The 16247-nt window shown below is 49.4% G+C and overlaps 2 protein-coding genes across 4 annotated transcripts in view; one reads left to right on the forward strand and one right to left on the reverse strand.

Annotated features, from left to right (window-relative positions):
* Positions 1 to 16247, reverse strand: part of RPL38 (ribosomal protein L38) — a 472498-nt gene that overhangs the window by 224127 nt on the left and 232124 nt on the right. The window lies entirely within an intron of this gene.
* The window catches only part of SLC39A11 (solute carrier family 39 member 11), a 95064-nt gene that overhangs the window by 46364 nt on the left and 32453 nt on the right, over positions 1 to 16247 (forward strand). For both annotated transcript variants that reach the window (XM_069872256.1, XM_069872257.1), the window contains exon 5: positions 7255 to 7425. In XM_069872256.1, the coding sequence (XP_069728357.1) occupies positions 7255 to 7425 (171 nt within the window). The remainder of the gene's footprint in view (positions 1 to 7254; positions 7426 to 16247) is intronic.

The raw sequence follows: 16247 nt of genomic DNA on the forward strand, positions 1-16247 counted from the left end.
GAGAGGCTGGGGAGAAGGGAATGGAGCACAGCAGTCCGTGTGTGGATCAGTGTGCTGGGGGATGGTGCTGGCTGCCTTCTGTAGCCTTTAGGAGCTACACGAAGGAGGGATGCTCCGTACCAGGGTGGTCCTCCCTGAGCATCCCATGCACGTGTCTTTTCCCAACCTGCAGAGATGCTTTTGCATCTCTGGCTGTGCCGTTTGCGCTGCACGCGAGCAGCGCTGCCGTTGTGCTTGCAGCAAGAGGGGGGAATCCAGGGGTGATTTTGGAGAGTGGAAGCGCCGAAGGGACCAATGTGCCACAGGGCTGAAGCGCAACTGCCATGGAACATTTGTTACATCTGCTTAAAGTTAATGGAGCATTGAGGGTTTATGGTGATGAACGGAGCGGGGAAAGGGCTTGGGTTTGCAGAGAGAGAGATGTTAATAGCGTCACGCTTGCTGTACAGGCAAGCATCTCTGTACGGGGCTTCGATTGACTATTAGGCCTTTGGGAATCTTGGAAATTTTCAAAGTAATTTTCATTTATCTCGGCCATTAGGGGGGAGAATTTAACATGCGATTATTTTCTGCACCTTGAGAAGAGATGTCAACTGCTTGTGTTATCATTTTCATTAGCAAATGGTTCCCTCTTCCCTACCCTGCCCCCAGACGCGGGGTCAGACCGAGTTTGCTCAGCCATCCTGGTTTTAATAGAGCAGCTATAATGCAAAATACAAATTTCCAGCTGTGGATGAGCGGGTGCTGTCAATAAAGAGAGTGGTGTGGGGCTTGAAGGAGCTGAGAGGACTCGGACAGGACTTGGAGCTGGGCTGGCTACTGGCTTCGTGTGTGGCTGCTGCTTTGCTGTGACCTGTAGTGGATATCATGGAAACAGATCAGAGAGGCAGAGACATGACTGGGTGGAGGCTTTTGAAATAAAAAGTATTTGATGCCTTTCTTCCTTTGCCTTGTTCCCATGCACATCAACACCAAACAGTTTTTACAAATATCTGACGAGTGGCAGTTAATCATAGATTTTAATGAGTCTATTGTGCATCCGTGCTTGGCACTGTCTCTCCTTCCCTTCTCCCACACATCAGAGATGGGAGATGAAAAATATTTATAAATGAATTTTTATAAATTCATTCCTTGCAGGTTTAAGCTGAAGGGAGAAACTCTGGGTCCCCAGGCGTGGGAGTTGTGCTGCTGTAAGAGCCCAGAGATCCCTTCCTCAGCCCCTGGCAGATCCACATCCCTTCTTGATGAGGCAGAGTCGTGCTGGAAGAAGTAATTCAGGAAATGGATGGGGAAGAGGTGGAGGAGGATTTTGGAGATGTAAATGGTTTTTCCTTCCAGCATCTTCAGCCAAAGGAGGCTCCAGATTCCCATGAGCGTGGAGAGAGGAGATGCAGAGATGCTGCTTGTGAGCACATGCCTCCCACGGCGAGTACTGGGTACCTCCCAGTGCTCTGGAGCTCCTCAGTGCCATGGGTCTGGGCTGGACAAAGAATTTTGCAGCTGAATTGAGATTAAAATGGGTCTCAGGCCACCTAAGAAGGGTTGCATGGAGACTTTGCTGACAGGGAAATTAAGCAGCCTCAGACCCAGCTCAGCAGCCCAGTTGAGCACATTTAACTTCAAGCATTTGAGAGCTGTAGGAGGAGAGAGACAGGTCTAAAACCAGACCTGATTAGGGAGGAGGAGAAGGGCTTTAAAGCAGTTGTGAAAAGCTGGAGAGCTCCATAAACTTTGGTTTGAATTTTGGGGCTGAAGTGCTGCAGTCAAGAAGGGTTGGCTTTTTTTTTTTTTTGAGCCCAGAGAGTAAATAGTATGTTCGTCTGTTTGTGTTCTGCTTGTGCATGCAATAAAGCTGAGCTCATGGCTAATGCAAACAGTTTTCATTAAGAAATAATAAAAAATAAAAAGCCATTTCACATGCTGATAAGAAGGCAGTTGGTTTTTATATTTCAGCAGCAGTTTAAGCCATACTCAAAGCCATTTATCTTTTTCCAGTGCTGGCTGCAGAGGATATGAAAAATGCAGCAGGCTGCACGTATGTAATTAAACTTTTGGCAGAATCTTTGCCCTGCAGCTTTGCTAAGAAATTCAATAATGATAAATTGAGCCGAGTATATAGAGGACTTTTTGTGAACAAGATTTAAAATAATGTATGTGGCATGGATAATTATTTGCCACATAATTGTCTTGGCAATGTTCTTGCGAGCACCCTTGTCTGATGGTGTCAGCTATTCTTCAAAAAACCACCCTTTCTTCTGCTCTTATCACTACTCCAATTTGCTATTGAGACTTTCCTGATTTCCAGCCAAGTCCGTGCTTAGCCATAATTATTGTTTTGTTCTCCTTAGTCTGCACAAGATACAGAATTCCAGCTGGGAGCACTCTGGGTGCTGCATTTTGTCTGACAGCCGCACGAATCCCCTCCTGTGTTGTGTCCAACACTGAGAGCTGGGTTCATCAGTCCACTCTAATTATTTTTTTTTTCCCCCCTTTCTCCACAGCAACTGGTAGCAAAGTACATCGCTTGACCCAAGTGTGGTTTGTAGTCTCACTGTTATATGTGACACTACTGGGGAAATTACCCTGGGCTTGTCTCCCTGGTTTTGGTCTTGCTGCCTTTATCCTCTGCTAATGCACCGATAATTTGTATGAGAGGCAATTTTGTGTTCAAATTGTCCATCTAAGCTGCTCTCTGTGCCTCCCTTAGAAAAGCTGCATCTATTCTGTTTATTTCCCACAGATTTCTCCTGTCTACAGCAGGCGGGAGCAGAGCTCCTTGCCCCGTAGGCACCGTGGTATCCCCTTGTCCTTTGTCACTGCTGCCCTCAGAGTAGCTCCAGGTATCCTTGTAAGAAGTCTAACTTTCCTCAGAAGTCCTTTCAGTAGTAGCAAGAAGACTGCTTGAAGGAAAAGTTAGTTAGGGCTGTCAGACTTTGGAGCAGGCTGCTCAGCAAAGTGGTGGAATCACCATCCCTGGAGGGATTGAAACGCCCTGTGGATGCAGTGCTGAAGAACGTGGTTTAGGGATGGACTTGGCAGTGTTGGAAACAGACTCGATGATCTTAAAGGTCTTTTCTGATCTAAATGATTCTGTGAAAATCTAATTTTAAACAGAAGTGTTTAATACAAGTGACACCTGCGTGCTGGGATGGAATGGAGACTTTAGCAGGTGTCAGGCTTACGTTAAGCAATGGAGCTGGTCTGGGCGTTTGCTTTTATTGATGAGAGCTGTGAAATGGTCCGTATCTAGAAGTTTGATAATGGGTGAGTGCGCTGCCAGAATGCCATGGTAGTTCTCAACAGAACGGGAGTAGCTGGACTTTCCAGAGTTTCATGACACAAGGAGATTGATGCTGGCCTTTACATCCCTTGCTCTTCTCTGCAGAGTCAGGGAAGCCCAGTGCTTGTGAGCCAAGTGGGATGTGTGGGAGGATGATGGATTTGTGTCTGACGCTCTTGGGCATCCGTTTCCCACAGGTACGAGCAGCCCGGAGGCACAGCGGGGTCCCTCTGCGGCACTCAGCTCCTCTCTGGGGCTTTCCCTGTGCTCATGGCCAGGCGTTCAGCAAAGCTGGTTTGTTTGGGGTTTTTTTTCTCAATGAAAATTCACCCCCAAATAGGGGTCCAGGGAGCTGGAGATCGAAGACTGGAAGAGGGAGCTGGAAAGGCTTTGCTTTGATGTTTAAACGTTAGCAAAAGCCTTGCTCTGCCATGCTGCAGGAGTCCTGGGGCAGTTTTACGGTGAATCCATCAAATCCGAGGACAGCAGAAATAAGAAGAAAATACAACTGGAGTAAGGCAATGAAAAGCCCAATAAACCAGCAGCTCAAAGCGCTGGGAGTTTCCGTGTGTGAGTGCATCGCGATTGCTAGGGTCGGTTGAGGCAGCTGGGTCCAGCTGGAGCACAAGGCAGCTCTTGCTTTCCTGAGGACTCTGTGTTTGTCCTCAGGGGACAGCGAAGGATCCTGGTCATCGTGCCACCGTGGTGGTCCCCTCCCTGCCACCAGCCTGGGGAGAGCTGCGAGTCCCCGGGTAACAGTGCACGAGAAACAGCTGAATGGGAGCGGCGGGCGCAATAGCAGGGGACAAACCCATGGCCTTGTGAGCAGAGCGGATGCCAAGGCAGGGTTGTTTTGTTCAGAGATGGAAAGAGAGATTTTTTGGAAACGCTGATGATATTTGGTTTATTGGTTCTGTTAAGTGCCAAGCAAAGAGCAGCTGGGAGGTGTTGATTTTTTGGCTCATTCTGCCTAAACCATGGGGACAAGAACTGAGAAATTTGGAGTTTCCACCCGTGGTTCTGCTGTGGATTTTCTGGGTGAGGTACTCCTGCCTCCCCTGCCCAGGAGCGCGAGGATGTCATCTGTACTGTAATGACTGGAAATCCTCGATAAAGTAAATCCCTGGATTTACTCATTTTGTTTACTTTATCTTAGAGAAGATGAGGATGATTCGATCGAGGACTTTGCCAGAGCAGTGACATAGGGTGATGGATGGCTCCTTGACTTGGCATTTTGCTACATGTGCTGCTGTGGCTGGAGGGAGAGACTGGATTGATCCAGGGGAGGATTTATCTGGGAGCCTGAGCCTGGTCCCTGGGGTAGGTGAGAAAGAGGTAAGGGAAGAGCTAAAATTGCAGAAGATGATGTGCTGCGCACAGGCTTGTGCTTGCCTGGGTGGCACAGGCTGCTGTCAAGTCAACAGCTGGGTTTAGTTTTAAGTGCAGTCTGAATGTTGGAAAGGCTGAGGATGGACTGGAGGAGGTCACGGAAGGAGATGAGTGAAAAGAAAAAGAAATCAAAATTATAGAAAATTGCCAGTGCTGGAGTAGCCTGACTGGTGTTGGTAACACCGCTCTGAGCTGGTGCTGCGGGAGGTGAGAGCGCCGCTGAGGTGCTGCTGTACTGTCAGCAGGCAGTTTCTGGCCTGATTTAAGAAAAAACAACTCACTGATTTTATATTCTGCATTTTCCCTTCATTCCCCAGTGCCTACCTGAAGCCTGCAAAATGCAAAGCTTCACCAGCAGTCACAGAGACCTCAGCTTTCAGCATTCATCCTGTGCTCGTACCTTGCAAAAACTGCCTCTAGAGCCCACACTGCCCTGGCAATCGCAGTGTTGGCTTTGCTCGTGCTTTTATTTAACACTTGTTGCTTTCTATAAAGGGAGAAGCGCTGATGTGTTGTCACTTGAATGCAAGTGCTTTTCTCTAAATGTCACGTAAACCATTTTTCCTCCTCCCTGGAAAGCCCTTGATGCTGGAGGGGGATTCCTGCACCTCCCTGCATCCTCCCCTTACCCTGGTTTTTGTGTAGGTGGTCCTGTAGTGTGAGTGATGTAGGGAGCTCACGAGGACAGGGCTGTGGTGATGGAGCTATTGGCAGTGGACTGGGTGTAGGTCTGTGGGTCAGCATTGGTGGCCAGGGCAGGTTCAGCTGAGGATAACGCAGTTTGTGGGGCCAGGGGGCTGCATGCCAAACAATTAAAGGAATCCAGTCGCCTGGCAGAAGAAGGGAATTTCATCTGTAAGCGGCTTCAGCCTTGGCTGCCCCGTTGCCAGGGGTCTGCCACGCCAGCGTTCCTGTGGTGAGTTGGACAAGCTGCTCCACTGGATCTGGTTGTCCTTGCTGTTGCTTAAAAAAAATATTTATCTTTGTCCCTGCAGGCTGGAATGAATCTCGGCCATCAAATGTTACTGCACATTGTTGACTGGGCTAGGATTTGGGGACAGAAAGTGTCTGGCTCCATACAGCAAACGACAACAACAGTATTTATCTCTGCAGCGTCTTGCTGTGTTTGCAGACCAGCAACGGCTTTTTGGGGGAAAGCATGAGAGTTGTGGGTGTTGCGGTTTGCAGCCCTGGTGACGCCATCCAGGGATGATCCTGCAGCACGGGAGGAGGGAATCAATGGAGAACTGTCTGGTCGCGCTGCAGACAAGTGGAGTTTTAGCCTTTTGTCCTGTTTTTTTGGGGGTACCAAAATACATTAAATTCATGGTTTTATTATCTGTGTCGTTGAGGACGCTTTTGGGATGCCTTTACATGTCTGTTTGTTACAGATGGCAAGATGCAGAGTGTTGCTGACACCCCTGCTTTCCCAAGGTGACCCTGTGTGTCAATTTGCATGAGCGCTTTTACGCTGAGGTTCTTAATTGGCTCTGCAAACACACGCTGTGCAGCGCATGGTGTGACAGTTGGGCATCATCCTGCCTCCAAACGGCAGGGGAAGCAATTGCCTTTCTCCCCAAATGGTTCCAGGCTGCTCTTTACACTGTGTCTGCGAAAAAATTCTTGGAGTGGGTGGGTCAAGGGACAGGAGAGAGAACTGTATAACTCTTGGGGCAGAGAATTGTATTGTCTTCATGTTACATCTTTAATAACAAGCTGTAGTTGTTGCTGTGTGAGACTGAGGAATAAGTACTCCTTGTTTCTCAGCTTCCTTTCACATTTTCGTGCGCAAGGTGAAGGTCTTGGTGCACGTAGGCTTCATTACAATGCTGCCTGGTGCTTGTTTCACCAGTCACAGCCTTGGGACTTGGGTTTTAGTGGCTCGTTTTTAAGTAGCTGGTTGAAATAGAGCTGATTGGAATGGTCCTGCTGGGAGCAGAGGTCCAGGAGAGCTGGAGTTATCTAGTGATGTCTCAACAAATGGCAGCAGCAAGTCTTTTGGTAGTGGAACAAATGGTTCCTAAATATGGCACAATGGACTCGTTTCGTGACTGGAGTGAAATCAAAAGGAAGTATTACAGGGTTTTCCTGCATCAGCAAAGGCAATAGAGCTGCTGACCTGCCAGGTTTGGCATTGCTGGGGGACACGATCTCTTCTCACTGTGACTCCTGGCAGCTCTGTCCTCATCATCCTCATTAGCACCTGGTCCCAGAGCTGGTCCCTGCCAGATCTGAACTTTATAGGTGGGCATGAGCTTGGAAGATGATGCTGGGGAGCTGTGCAGGGCCAGGAGCAGGTCCTGGGAGAAGAAAAAGACAGGGAATGAGCTTTGGCTTTGCCTCAGGGTCTCCCTGGCCCATGGGCTGTGCAGTTTGCCTGGAGGGAAGCCCTCTACCCTAAACTGAAATGAGGGGGTGGGGGGCAACACATCCCCCTTCATCCTGCCTTTGGTCAGGGTTTTTCCTACCCTCTGTTTTTTCCTTCTGGGAGGGGTGGCAGAAGATGCTCAGCTGTCCATTTGTCTCCCTCTTGGCTGTCCGTTTGTCTCTCTCTTGGCTGACCCAGCTGTTTTTTGTATCCACAGACAAAGCTGAGAATGGGGAGCCCTATCAGAGGAGGAAGGGTGCAGGGAGCAGCCTGCCTGACGCGCCCCCAGCATTCTCTGCATCCAGGGATGGTGCCCCGACAGCCAGCAGCAGCAGCTGGAGGCGGATTATGCTGATGATCCTCGCTATAACCATCCACAACATCCCAGGTAAGTCCTCTCCATCCTGGGTCACAGGCAGCATCTTCCCAGTGCTGTCCTGGGAGGATCGCACGGAGCTCCCCCCTTCTCTCCCTTCCTTTTTCTTGCTTGAGCGGGTGCCGGGGTGCGTTTTGACAAGGTCTATCACATCAAATCCTCGCTCTCTTGGCAGGGCTGAACTGTGTAAGGTCTTGGCAGCAAAACCTTCTTTGGGGAGGGGGAGTTTGGAAGGAGCCTGTGGGCTTGGGCTTGCTACTGTGTCTTGAACATCTGCAGCCTCACTTGTTATTGCCAGCCTGTTGTGGGCGAAAATTGTAAATCCGAGAGTATATTGAGAAAGATGACACTGTAAAGACAACAAATTCTGGTCTCTTTTTCAATTCTCTTCTGGTCTGTGTATGAGCAAGAGATGCATTTTAAAGCGCTACTTTTCAGCAGGAGCACGTACGATTGGGGTTTTCTTATTCAAGGGATGGAGTTTGCCAATAGATGGAAAACTGCAGAGCCCTGAGTCTTGAAGAGCTGTGTCCTGTGTTGAGGCCGTGGGAAAAGATGCAATTACAAAAACGATGAGATAAATTTGTAACAGCTGAGGACACTTAGCTGCTTTGCAATTCTTGACGGTGTTGGAAGTAATAGAAGGCAACCTTTTAAACCGCTTGCTTTCCTGGTTTACTCTCCCCTCTCTCCTCTTCTTCCCCTCCTCTTTTCTTTCTTCTTTCCTAGCTCTGTCTCTGCCTCTCTCAGGTTGTAGCCTGGGGAGGGGGCGGAGGCAGGAGTAATAGAAAAAGGCTTTTTCTGCATGGCTTGGATCTGTAAACCTGGGGAAGAATGATGAGTGCCCTTGGAAGGGCCACGGTTTCCGAGCTGGCGTGAACGTGTGGCTTGTTGGCAAGGAAGCAGCTATTGTCAGTCGTGAGAGCTGCTGTAGCGCAGGGCTTGCTTCAGAGCACGGGAGGGAGAGCTGCTTTGCCTCCTCATGCCTGCTTTTTGATTTTGACAGTGACTTTTAGCTGATGCTAGGTCATCCATCTTAAATTCCATCACTGGATATAGCCTTCCCATTATGGGTCTGTAATCACAGATCCTTTATTTCCACCCTGCAAGGGAACCCCAGGATTAAAGGGGAGTTAAAAATCCAAGACAATGTGCAGCAAGCTGCCTCAGCATTGGAGTTGGGATGTACGTGGGCATTTGAGCATCCTTTGGGGTAGATCTGCCTGCGCATTGCTAACAGGGGCTATTTCTGCACATTAACGCTGCTCTAGGCTTGTCAGCAAAAGGATTTTCCTCTTTTCACCTCTTTTTCCCGTTAATTATAGATAGGTAACTCATCTGCCTGGGGAGGGCAGCTGCCTGGCAGACACAAGTAGGGAGCTTTAAATTAGCAATAGGCACAGAAAAAGGGGAAGCGTTTGCACCAAGTGAGCTGTAATTGGAGTTCATCCTTCAAAGTGTTGGGGAGCCTGGGGTGAAGAGTCAGGCAGCGTGTGCGTCTCACTGCCTCTGACCATGTCAACTGGGGATTCTTGTCTCTATCACTGGAAAAAAAAGTGGAAAGTTCTGTTAAAGGAGTGAACAAAGTGTCACCAGTAGTAATAGATTAATGGCAGCGTGGTCCTGGCTGTCACAGAGATGTCTGTCTAACCTTTCGTTGCTTCTGCAAGAGCAAAAAGTCCCTCTTGAATGGTTGCAGAGGCTCAGAAATTCTCTCTTGTATCTTAAAGGGCACAACATTAAAGTTTCATATTGTGAGGTGTGTGAGAGCAGTGGCATGTGGATGGCTCTGCTGCTCAGGCCCTGCCTGGAGGCTTGACTCAGCTCAGCAGGCACCTCTAGGGGTGTCTGTCCCTGCCAAGCCCTGTCCCCAAAGCCCTTCTCCTGTTCTTTTACAGCTGGCATGTCCCTTTTTTAGCAGCTCTCCAGTGCTGGTGTGCAGCTCATTCTGCTTGGTGGGTCCACTCAGTGGTGTCAAAGCCCTCTAGCAATGTCCTCACTTCAACAAGGATTTGCTCAAAGACATCCAGAGGTTTCAAGTCGTAGAGGTTGGATGTCGCAGGATGCCAGTGCTGATTTCTCTCCAATAAATAATTCAGATTGTGATTCAAAATGGGAGCTTGTGGCCTGCCCTGTTTATTATCAGGGTTGAGTCTTTCCTTGTGTGAAAAAGCAGATGCTGGTGCAGCCTCTTGGTGATGGGGCTTGGCTTGGCTTTTGCCGTAGCCCTTTTGCTGTCCTGGCAGAGTCCTAACAGCGCTGGTGGCAACGTCTCTGCTCTGCTGTGGCCCCTGCCTGCAGCACAGGGTTTGGAAACACTGTAATGCTCTACCTCAATTAGCATCCCTGCGAGCGGAAAGGCTGACACTATAATTAGCGCAGCCTCCTGCAGTGTAAATGACACCTCAGTTAGCGTGCCGGGTGGCAGCGCCCGTGCAGCGGGGAGGAGGCGGGAGGTGCTGAGCTGAGAAGTTGGGGATGCTCGGTGTCTTGATGCAGCTGCCACGCACGGGCTGCCGGGGCACTCGGTGCTTGGTTTGGCAGCAGCGCATGGCTCTGGTGCTCTGTCTCGTGTGTGCTGCGCTTCCCCATGAGCTCAGTGTCTGCCTCCTGTCATCAGAGGTTGTCCGGGTGGTTCCCAAAGGTTTTCTGTCCTACCCTTTCACAGCACTGGCCCAGGCTGCCCAGAGCAGTGGTGGCTGCCCCATCGCTGGAGGTGTTCAAGGTCAGGTTGGATGAGGCTTTGAGCAGCCTGATCCAGTGGGAGTTGTCCCTGTCCATGGCAGGGGGTGGAACTGGAGGGTCTTTAAGGTCCCTTCCAACCCAAACTGTTCCATGATTTTATGTTTTCCACTGCTGCTTCCACAGGCTTCCTCTTCTATTGCCTGCAGAGAATGATTTTATTTACTTTGAGCCCCATTTCAGAGATGAACACGTTTCAGTCTTGGCAATGCATCTATCTTGGGTTTCAGGCAAATATGCTAGGAGCCAGTTAATGTGCGGGTGAGATAATTGAATGTAAAGACCAGCCTTTCGCATTCAGTTTGTATTTAGTGGGCTCTGCCGGCAAGCTAAAGATTTGTTAAATTGTTCCAAAGCTGGGGCTGGCAATGTAAAGAATAAATTGATAATGACAGGAGATGCCAAACCACTGACTATTCCTGCTAATTAATATTCATATATGCTGGGTTTAGTGGAACATTAATTATGTATTTAATCAAGCCCTGTTTATTCTGGTTTATCTTTGTACCTTGGGTGGCTGTTATGCTGAAGACTTCAGATTAATTAAAATGTTACTGGTGTATCGCAAATAACAATTAGCGAGGTGTGAGTTGAACCACCTTCTTCTTTGCTCTCGTTTCGAAGGGAGGAGGAGAGCCTGGTGGGATGGAGCTTGTGGGGCTGGTGCTGGTAACCTGGGATTGTGGGATCCTTCTGGAGGGCTCTGCTCCAGGCTGGTGGTGTGCAGGCAGGGATGTCCCTGCTGTCTGATGTCGGGGGCCCTCCCTTGTGGAGCCTTCATCCCTGCCCATATCGCTCGTGCTGGTACAGGAGAGATGGAGGGCAGGATCAAGGCCATGTTCTCCAGCTGCCTTTGTGCCCTGGAGCTCTTCTTGGAATCACAGGGGTGTCATGAAGATCTGTGCCTGCCTGGGACCCTTGTGGGCTTAACCAGAGCCCCAGTCATTTCCCAGTGAGTGTCCATAGAAGGTGGTGGGCATGGGGAAAGGGTTGCGGAGGATTCCTCTGTTGGGTTGTGGTGATGCCCTGCCTTTATTTCCCCTGACAGCTGGGAAACACAGGTTTCTCTTTCACAAAATCCCTCAGCTGATGGCAGGTACCTGGCTGGGATCCTGCTTGCTCAAGGACTGTGGTGCCCCATCTTTCCATCACCCTGAGGAGCATTCCTGCCGGCACAGCCTTCTCTGCTACCACTTGCTCCTGGGGGAGGCAGCGGGGCTGATTCTGGGACTGGTTGCTGGCAGACACCAGTGCTTCCAGCCACCCTAACGTTGCCAAGGAAACCTGAATTTTCCTTTTTCGTTGTGACACAGTGGGCAGGACAAGGTGGCCCCCGATCCTAGCACATGGCACAAGTCATATGCTTTGCTCCAGACTTTTCCTTCCTGCAAGAAAATATCTTGCTTTTCCATATTAACTCCATGTTTTCCTCCCTGATTTGATTTCTGCAATGTTTCCGCTCCAAGTGTCACCGTTACCCAGAGGTGTTTGGCTGGAGCAAATGGGATGTGGCAGTTGTAGTGTGGTGTTCACAGAGCCACCAAGTCATGGCACTGACGTCCCTTGCTCGCCCCCCAAATCTCATGTGGCTCCATCTGAGACTCTCTCTCCTGTTCCCTATGCCAGAAACCCATTAGCAAGCTGGAATTTATTTCTTTTTCATGAGAAAGAACAAAGCAAGGAGCAGAACAGAGTGTGTGAGCTAAATATGGAACAAATTTACTGTTGGTGGCGAAGGTGCTGTGGGGAGCCGGGGAGGGATGGTGGGGGATCACCACGGACAGGAGAGAAAACACTTTAAACAGAAGAACTTTTAGATGGTAGCATCAGTGAGAAAGGTGAGCAAATCACCTGGGAAGATGAGCTGGGGGGGGGAGGTCCTTGTACACCCAGGTGACAATGTCCAAGTACTTAAAGGGGTCTACAAGTAAGCTGGGGAGGAGCTCTTTATCAGGGAACACAATAATAGGACAAAGGGAGAAGGTTTTAAGCTGAAAGAGGGTAGATTGAGGTGAGATCTTGGGAAGAAATGTTTTTTCCTGTGAGGGTGGGGAGGCCCTGGCCCAGGCTACCCGGAGAAGCCGTGGCTGCCCCATCCTTGGAGGTGTTCAAGGCCAGGTTGGATGGGGCTTTGAGCAACCTGATCCATCTTCTTTCTCTTTATCCTTCATAAAAGAAAGACATTGAGTTACTGAAGCATGTCAAGAGAAAGACAGTGGACCTGATGGAGGGTCTGGAGCCACAAGTCTTATGAGAAACAGCTGAGGGAACTGGGCCTGTTTAGTCTGGAGAAGAGGAGGCTTGGGGGGAGACCTCAACGCTCGCTACAGCTCCCTGAAAGGAGGTTGTAGTAAGGTGGGTGCTGGTCTCTTTTTGCAAGTAACAAGAGAGAGGACAAGAGGAAATGGCCTCAAGTTGCACCAGGAGAGGTTTAGATTGGATATTAGGAAAAGCTTCTTTACAAGAAGAGTGGTAGAGCGCTGGGACAAGCTGCCCAGGGAAGTGGAGGAGTCATCAACCCTGCAAGGGTTGAGAAGATGTGTAGATGTGGTGCTTCAGGACACGGTTTAGTAGGCACAGTGGTGTTGGGCTAGTGGTTGGACTGGGTGATCTTAAAGGTCTTTTCCAAGCCTAGTAATTCTATGATTCAGTCTCCCAGGTGAGCACCCTGCAGTGGTGATGTCTTACTGCCACGAAGCAGTGACTGAGTCCAGGTTTGACACGTGCCAGTGAGTACAAGGTGGGATGCTGGAAGCTGCAGCTTTTTCAATCTTGAGCCAAGTCAGCAAGGTTCAGGCAGAGCTTGTCCATCAGACCCAAACCAGAGCTGGTATTTTCTGCGGTGGAGCTAGTCCTCAGATGGTAGTGAATTCAGGGATGCAAAGGGATTGCCTGTTGCTGAAGAGGAGGGTATGGAGAGAGGAGTTTGCGGGTGGCTACAGCAGCACAGAGGTTGCATACTGTGCTGTCAGATTGGTATTCCTTGGGAGGGGGTGATTTCCAGGATGGTTACTTTGTCATTAGCAAAAACTGATTGAATTTGCTCTCCTGGGACAGGTGCTCCCATACACTCAGCCTCCTGCGAGAAGGCTGGGGCAATGAGAGGGATATTGCATCTCAATTATAAAGAAAAGTGATTATTTATATGAATGTTCCTAGAGATCCATTAAAGGCTGGTAACATTCTTTTTGAATTTTTTTGTTGGTCTGTTGAAATCAAGACTATTTCACAATTGTTGACTTTAATATGCATTTGGTACCCACTGGGGTTCGGCGGAGCATGAGAATGAGAACTGTTTAGCTGTGCCGATTAATCTGTGTCTTATCTATGTGATGCCTCCTTCTGAAATCACAGCAGACCTCCTTCCACTGCTGCTTCTGCTGGGCGCGTCGCTCTTAACGATTATTCTTGGCCACTCTTGGAGCGTCTTTGGTTTCTGCTGAAAGGCATTATTTTTAGTAAGAAAAAGGAGATTTCTCTGCAGCTTGAGGATGAAGGGAATATGTGGGTAAGGGGAGGTGTCCATGTGGGCGGTGAGATGAGCTCCAAAATGCGACGGAGATGAGCTCCAAAATGCGATGGAGCTCAACCCCTGTGGAGGGTGAAGGGGAGCAGAGCCTGGCACCAGCTCAGCCTGCACTCATGACTCAAAGGAAAGATGCACATGGGTTTTTTTCACAGCATTTTCTACCCCGGTGGGGAAAAGCAGCCTGGGATGTAGTTTTCTGAAGCTGCTGCCCGTCGCATGTCCAATTTGATTTCAAAAGGACCCGTTGGGTGTGGATGTGTCAGGGATCAAGCAGTGGTTGTTTGCAGTGGTGCTGTGATGCGATGACCCCACGAGCAGCCAGCGGGAGAGGAGAAAGGTCAGATCAGAAGCAGCCCACAAAGACAGAGCTGTGTGTTCAGCCCTAGCCAAAGTGTTTCACATGGCAGTGACTCATGTGGGATCAGGAGGAGCGGGGCTGCATGCACTCGCTCTGGGAAAGGTTGCTTTAACCTTTCATTAAACCTCCCATTACTTGTCACCTCATCAGCACATATTTTGACATTTTCATCTATTAAGCACCTCGATGGATTAAAACGACTTGCTTAAAGTCGTTAAGTATCTCTGTGAGGGATTGGAAGGTGTGGGAAGGTGGCCAGGTGAGGTGCTGGCACTGGGAGAAGGATGCAGGCAGCAGCCCTGGCCATGGGTGATGCTCTCAGCAGCTGCAGGACAGCTCTGCCCTGCTCCTACACTCAAGGTGAGGTGCCACCAGCAAAAACGTGGTCTTGTAAAGGTGAAGGCTAAAAACAAATCCTCGCAAGGGAACAACAGGGCTCTCCTGGGTACCTGTGTGCTGTGCATCACTGTTTCGCTGTCCTCTGTGTGCACTCTGGGTACCCGTCTGTAGAGCAGGGCTGTGTCACTGGGAGAGGAACTGGCCTCAAGTTGAGCCAGGGCAAGTTTAGGTTGGTTATTAGGAAAAATCTCTTTACTGAAAGAGTGGTGAAGCACTAGCAGAGGCTGCCCAGGGCAGTGGTGGAGTCTCCATTCCTGGAGGAGTTCGAAATGCATGTAGATGTGGCGCTTTGGGACATGGTTCAGCAGGCATGAGGGCGTTGGGCTGGTGGTTGGACTGCATGAGCTTAGAGGTCTTTTCTAATCTTAGTGATTCTGTGACTGCCAGGGATGGGAAGGGGCCCTGGCCTTGGCTCTAGGCTGCTTTTTGGCTCTGTAGCCGCCTGCTCGGCTCCCTTGGGACCTCCCTGTGCTCCTCCTGAGCAGATGGAGGCTGAGGCTTTGGGTCTGGGGTGCCCTGGGAAACGATGCATGAATAAAAGCCTGACATAAATGTAATTTTGTCTGTTATGTGGGCACGGCTGGTAAGTCTTCCTCTTTAACTCTGGTGCTGTTAAAGAGAGGGGGAGCGTGAGCAGGGGGGAGAGAGTCAAGGGGTCTCTAATGCCCCACTAGCAGCAGCTCATATTTCAAAAACTCATTTGTAGGCAGACACCTGGAAAGCCAGCAGAGAGCTGATAATGTACGTTTATCTCTGCGGTATCGTTTTGAGTTGGTGATCGGTGTTTTCTAAGCGGTAACAGCCACAAAGGTGACAAAAGCCAATTAAATACAGTATTTCCACCAGCTGGAATGACGGGCTGCTGAAATATGCATGTGAAAGCTCCTTTTTTTTTTTCTTATCTCACTCAGATCTCACAGGTCTATTGCATTAAACATCTGTGAGCAGTGGCCTGAGAAATTATTTGCGTGGTAGAAATGAAACATTAAATATCTGTGATGGATTCAGGTTGTATGGGGTCAGTGACAACCAGTTTCCAGCATGAGTCGGTCCCTGCTTTTAGGGTTGTTCTGGGTTGTTTGGGAAAGAGTTTTTTCCTCCAGAGAAGTGTTTGCATTATGAAGGAGCTTTGGGATAATGCCAGCACCTTTAATTCTTTAAAATCGGGTACCTCCAGTGGAATCAGTGGCCGTGTCCTGCCTTATTAGCTTGTTTTAGTCATTACAGCTCAATGGATTGAAATGATGATTTCCTCCGTGTTGTTGTGCTTTGGTGAAAGGGGGAGAAAAGTGGAACAGGTTGGGATGTAGATGGTCTGGGTCCTGTGGGGCAAACGAGGAGGTGGCATTAGTGCAATTGCCTCGTGCTACCCAAATTCCATCTAGTTTAATGGACATAAACCCTTGAGCAAGGCCACGGGCTTCTCTTGGGCTGTTTTTTCCCTGTATCTGTTGCCGTGAGTCTGCAAGAGTTACCTTGGGTCACATCCTACAGGGTTTGCTCTGAACAGCTTGGGCTCACTGGTGTCCTTGTTTCAAAGCCAACCGAACCCCCTTGGCTCGGCTGGCTGCGCACGGGTGGGTTCACTGCAGAGTGCCCAGTTCTGGAAGCTTTTTCAGGCAAAGCTTCCTGTGAAATTGCCTGGGGCTCCCCCAGGGTAAAGCATTTGGTAGCCCACTAGGGGTTAAAATCCTCTTTTAATGACATTTTATCATAGAATCATAGAATCATCTGGTTGGAAAAGACCCATGGGATCATCGAGTCCAACCATTCCTGTCAATCACTAACTCCATGGTGTTGCACACA

Source organism: Phaenicophaeus curvirostris, chromosome 19 (assembly GCF_032191515.1).
Source record: "Phaenicophaeus curvirostris isolate KB17595 chromosome 19, BPBGC_Pcur_1.0, whole genome shotgun sequence".
Classification (NCBI taxonomy): Eukaryota; Metazoa; Chordata; class Aves; order Cuculiformes; family Cuculidae; genus Phaenicophaeus; species Phaenicophaeus curvirostris.